Raw genomic sequence first — 5,668 nt, 5'->3', positions numbered from 1 at the left:
GGTTTTGTCTTGAACTACATACAAAAATATTCCGACATCACATTTGGAACTCCAGCTGAATACAGTACCTGTGAAGAGCTCCGTGTAGAGCATATAGACGGCCTTGTTGTCCCAGGGATTCTCACTCTGGAGGTCGATAGTGTGCAGAAGGTACTTAATGAAGGTTGTGAGCACCATGGTCATCAGGATTGCATACTGAGGGGCACACACAGAGAAGATATCATTCTGAGAACATTTGTGTCCATTGTTAATAATAATAGCAAGTGTTATCCATAGTTTTGTATGAAAAGGATTAAAGTAAGAGGTTGTGGTATACAGTCGTCTGGACTCAAGAGTCAACTTGAAGTTGTGTACTGATGACTTATATACAGTATCTACGACGTTCCAATTTTTGGGATTGTTTAGTTGCCATCAGAAATTCTGCCGGATGTCTTTCATTTTGGCTTGATGTCCGTTACCTTTTTCTTTCTTTGTGTTGGCATTTTAAACTCAGGTGGTTTTATGAGGACTATGGTTAACTGCTCCTCAGATTTCTGAAAGGTAAATCCACCAAAACAAGTTCATTCCCAAGGCTATTTTGCAGAGGCACAATTGTCAAGAAATGCCATTAAACCAGGGCATGTTTTTCTCCCATCCCCGAATGCTGTGTGGACTAGCCAGACCTTCCTCCTTAGCGCTGTGGAGGAAGGTTTGGCGATGCGAGATTAGAGAGGCAGTGATGGCGTCCTGGACTCAGACTAGAGTCCAACTCCTATTCTCTGGACTTGTGACTCGACTCAGGCTCAGATAATGGGGACTCCAATGGGACTCCTGTTTAGCGGCTCGGACTCGAAACACTGAGAACTAGAGACTTGACTCTGACTCGACAGTTGGTTGCTCGACTACAACACTGGTGGTGAAGCACAGTGGGCTTTTACTTCCGACATGTCTATCTGGTTTTTGTTGTCTTATATTGTATTATATTGCCCAAGGTGGGCTAAATAAGCATTTTAAAGCTAAAAACAGAGAGCTGATATTCAGCTTCAACGAAAGTATGACGAACCTCAAATCCAAAAACGAGCTGGACTGAGGCTCCTCGGGTAATGATGCTGTGACAGGCATGGTTGACAAACAGGAAGTCCAGGACAGCCAGCAGTCCCATGAGAGCTGCAGGAAATAAAGAACACTCAATAAGACGCAGAAAACAACTTCTTTGATTTTGCCGGAAATAAACAAGTCCATACATAGTTTTGAAAGCCTTATCTGATGGATAGTTATTTAAAAACTTTAGCAGCTACTGGTAGGGCTGCACAATACACCTTTTTTATAGTTATCGCGATATCAACTGGCGCAATAAACACCTTGCGAAAGGTTGCAATATATCGCATAATACACTCTGAGATGTTTTGTGGTATGCAATATCAGTTCATAACTGCACTTTAAAATGTCATCATTCCTTCTTTTTTTGTGGGGCCTTATATTTAATTCAATGTTCAATAAAAGATTGCATTTGTTGTATTTTAGCAGCACCTGATTCTGGAAATCAAACTGGAAATGACCATGAAGCTGTGATACCAGCTGTCCTGGCAGCATTGATGTAGAGACCATTAGTGTCTGTGATAATAGAATCATGGACGGAAACGCAAAATTGAGAATGGAAAAAAAAGCTTTAAGACAGATTTCATTGGGGCTCCACATTAAGTCACCGCTAAAAGCTAGCTGGACATTTGAAAATAGGTCTGTCCCAAGTTTCTAACCAAGCGGTAAAAAAACTGTAGTTTAAAAAAACAAACATCTTATAATACATTAAACATAATTCCCAGAAGCTTAAGACCGGTTGGTTTATCAGGCTTGCAATACACTGGGGAAAACATGTATGAAATCAAAGGGCCACTTAGATGACAGAATAGATTTTTGTATCAGTGTTTAGAAAATAGTGTTGTCATAACATCTGGAAGGATGATATATGTAATGAAAGAGAATTTAGGACAATGCATTAAGACCCTGCAGCCCTTGGTTTCTTACCTGTCACAATAACTTATACAATACATATACGCACTGTATTACTTTATTTATTGAATGAGTTAGAAGAGTAGAAGTAGTAGATTTGGGATTGGGTGAGTATAGGGGAATGAGACTCTCTTGTATGCACTTTTATTTTATTTATTTATTTATTTCAACCCTTGTTTCGTTGTTAATTATTCTTTGGTTTCGCACTGGATACTTTAATTCTGTTTTTCTGTAACGAATAGTTTATGAATGCAGATTAATAGTAACTTTGCTTTCACCTCTCTAAGAAAATGAGAGCTGACTCGACTACTTCTAAATCTGTACAATATTCTGTATTTAATCTGTCAATAAAAAAACATTTTGAAGATATTGGAGCCTCAAGGAAAAAAAAAAAATAGAAAAGAAAATTGTGTTGTGGTTTGTTAATATTAACTATTTTACTGGTCTGTTGCGGTGCTCCATTAAACTGTGGTGCACCTGGCCTCATGTGCATCTGCAATGCTTTGCATACGGTTTCATTTCACTGAAAAACTTGTTTCATAAGTAGAGCGGATGCAACGGAAAGAAGTTGAGACAGAAGAAAAAACGCCATCACAGTAGGGCGGGAAGAATGATTTCTGCCGAGGCTCATGATAACGTGTACTTACATAATAATCTGAAGTGTACTTACATAATACTCTGAAGTATACTTACATAATACTCTGAAGTGAAAAATCCAGGATATGTTTGGACTCCGTTCCATCTAAAATAAAAAAATAAAAGAATGATAAACATTGAAATAAACCTGATTTACATGCAACTTAAAACATGTGCAGCCATTTATGGCTATTTAATCATCAATTTTGATTCTGAATGATCTTTTTACATAATGATTGCCCGCACCATTACAGGTGCACCAAAACCTGTAACATGTACCAGTTTGCTTTGTATTCAGCCAAGGTCTGCCGTCTAGTAATAGCAGTTGGGTAAAGCTTCCTAACAGCCAAATAATACTTTTCAACTCAAAGTATTGCACAGTAAGGGCCCTTTACACTAAATTCATAACTGACTTATCAAATTGCACAATATCAAATAACAATGTTTGTTCAACTCTGGTATGCCACACTCACTTTGTCCTGTGTTTCTTTTCTACTTTTAAACAATGTACTGAATGCACACGGATACAGTGGATTAATTAACTGTGTGTACTATGTAAGGTAAGGAACTTGTTTTTTCTCATAACTCACAAAGTCCACCCGGTCCTCGGCCAGCCAGTGAAAGCACTTAAGGAAGAGCAGAAGGGTGAAGAGGGCAACAAATCGAGGGGAGAAGTCGTCCCGGAACACAGTGAACGCCAAGCACGTCTCAGTCACAGCATACCAGGAGCGCTCAATCAGATGCTGATGGTGGACAGGAAAGACACGGGAATAAATATAAACAAAGACGCTGATTAGATAGATACATTGTTGACTTTTAAAGCTGAGACCATGCATTGACTGCATATTAAAACAGAGTGTGTTATGCTGAGCCAAGTGTAAAAGTCCTAAATATAGAAACAACTCTACCTCCATTTCTGCAGCCCTTAGCTGTCCAAAAAACACCTTCCTCATGAACTTTCCCAGCAGAAACACCAACACAAAGGCCTGAATGTACAACACCTGACACCAGAAACAAAACAAACGAAAAGCTTAATTTATCGCAATGTCACAGATATGGCCTTTGAGGAAATGTTTATATCAAACTCAAGATTTGACTTTGACTTTAGCCCTGCCCTTACCGCCATGCTGGGGCTGCTCTTGGTGAGGTAGACCACAGTCGGGTAGAACTGGTGTTTGAGGAGGTAAGCATGTGCCACCACAGCCCCAGTCAGCGCCAGACTGGTGGCAGTCACCAAGGTTGCTCGCACCATTTTGGACTCAGCTCCAGGTACTGGGAGGGGGAGAGACAGATGAAGAGAGAAATAAAGAAGAAGAAGGTTGTTGCAAGTGAAAGCTGACTGATGTAGCGGAGCAGCATGCAAATAAACGTAGCATTGTGCTGGATCATTTTGGTCAGATATCTTTCTGCTATGTTCATTTGTCCCTGTACATATTACATATATGCATTTATACATACACACACATATATCACTATGTAGTTCTTGCAAGATAACAAATTTACATACATTTAAATTGAATGTTCACTAAAAGGCCTTTAGGGCTGGGAGGAAACACAGACCTGTCAACCAGCCAGGTGAACAAAAGTGGTTTTATCCATACTACAAATGTCCCTTTAAAAACAGCTGATTAGCACATTTTAATGAGTTTTGATTAAGAGGGTTTGAAGGAAAAATGTAACTTGTCAAAATAACTGAAGTATAAATAGCTAAAACTGATCCAGCCCTACATTATATAAATCCAGTCTATATAAGTCCCAGCTGGAGTATAAAGTGAATAAGGTTAGTGATATTGTCTTTAGGCCAGACAACAGAGTATGTATCAAACATTAATGCAGGTAAAATGGTCAAAAGTTAACTATTACATGCATGATTTCATTTCCTCCTGCATGGAGGCTCAGCAGTGCTCTTGATTAGCATTGGGTACACTCCCACTACGGCTGCTGCTGAATCAATCCCTTCCTATGCAACACAAAAAACTAGCTTTTCACTTATTTTCGCTCATTAAAGTAGCTAAACACCAACATGTATCGTCATAGAGAAGTAGCAACTATTTTAGCTATTTAGCATTAAAGCTAGCATGGTAAAAATGAAGTCTCTAAAATCCGAGCAGCCTTGTGAGAGCTTTCCGAGAAAAATAGAAATTTACTTAAGATAATAAGCTAGTTACATGCTTCTCATAAACCTAAATATATATATGTTTTTGTATTACTAACGTTACTTTACTCCAGAGTCTACCTACTATCAAAGACAGGTAATTAGGTTAGTTAGCTAGAGCTAGCTAGCGTTAGCCAGCTAAAAGGTAACGTTACAGCTGTCAGAACTCCGCGGGACTTACCGACTCGATGTCTGCGGAATACTTGCTCCTTGCTAATTTGACGGATGTGTCTATGCCTGCTAAAATCTCTATTTTCTTAGCACCTACTCCATTTCCATCGTTTCACGGTAGCCTCTCAGTAATATTTATTATCCTCGCCCTGTTCGCCTGGCTACGTGTTTATCTTTGGCTTGCTCCTTGGGAGCCACATCACATCCGGCTGCTGATGTAAATTGACGCAAGAGCAATTTAAGGCATCACTGACACACAGTGTTACTTGGTGTAAGCCGTTAGAAAGATACTTTGTATTAAATATTGAATTCAATATTTTTTGCATTCAATCGCAAATGTTCTGAGTTGTATTTGAAAAAGCAATTTGTTGAATTGTATTGTCTTTGTAAATGTTGGGTGACCTACCTTTGGGAGATTTACGGTAAATACCCAACGTGGACCAATGGGAAGGTGTCAAATTGGGTTTAATCTGCGCTGCATTATCCTGTAGTATACCACTATGGGAATACCCCACAGGCAAAAAAAAATAAAAAAATAACTCCAGTAGAAATATGAGAATCTTAGGAAACATTCAGAATAACATAAAATTTACTGAAGCTTTGATGTATATGTTTTTCTCTGATGCTGCAAACTATTGGAATATATCATTTAAAGGTGCCCTGCCACACAAAAACGTTTTTACTTGCATTTTTTGAAATATGTCAGGTCCATATGTG

At 38.8% G+C, this 5,668-nt stretch overlaps 1 protein-coding gene across 1 annotated transcript in view; it reads right to left on the bottom strand.

Annotated features, from left to right (window-relative positions):
- The window catches only part of syvn1 (synovial apoptosis inhibitor 1, synoviolin), a 15,117-nt gene extending 9,946 nt beyond the window's left edge, over positions 1-5,171 (bottom strand). Inside the window, exons 1-7 of the mRNA XM_032510861.1 lie at positions 4,962-5,171; positions 3,746-3,897; positions 3,534-3,626; positions 3,216-3,368; positions 2,683-2,731; positions 1,043-1,146; positions 69-195 (exon numbers count right to left, since the gene is read on the bottom strand). Coding sequence (XP_032366752.1) covers positions 69-195; positions 1,043-1,146; positions 2,683-2,731; positions 3,216-3,368; positions 3,534-3,626; positions 3,746-3,877 — 658 coding nt within the window. The 5' untranslated portion in view covers positions 3,878-3,897; positions 4,962-5,171. The remainder of the gene's footprint in view (positions 1-68; positions 196-1,042; positions 1,147-2,682; positions 2,732-3,215; positions 3,369-3,533; positions 3,627-3,745; positions 3,898-4,961) is intronic.
- Positions 5,172-5,668: the final 497 nt, after the last annotated feature.

The sequence above is a fragment of the Etheostoma spectabile genome, unplaced genomic scaffold (assembly GCF_008692095.1).
Source record: "Etheostoma spectabile isolate EspeVRDwgs_2016 unplaced genomic scaffold, UIUC_Espe_1.0 scaffold273, whole genome shotgun sequence".
Lineage (NCBI taxonomy): Eukaryota > Metazoa > Chordata > Actinopteri > Perciformes > Percidae > Etheostoma > Etheostoma spectabile.
The sequence above is the reverse complement of the archived record's forward strand: the minus strand, read 5'-3'. Positions and strand labels throughout refer to the sequence as shown.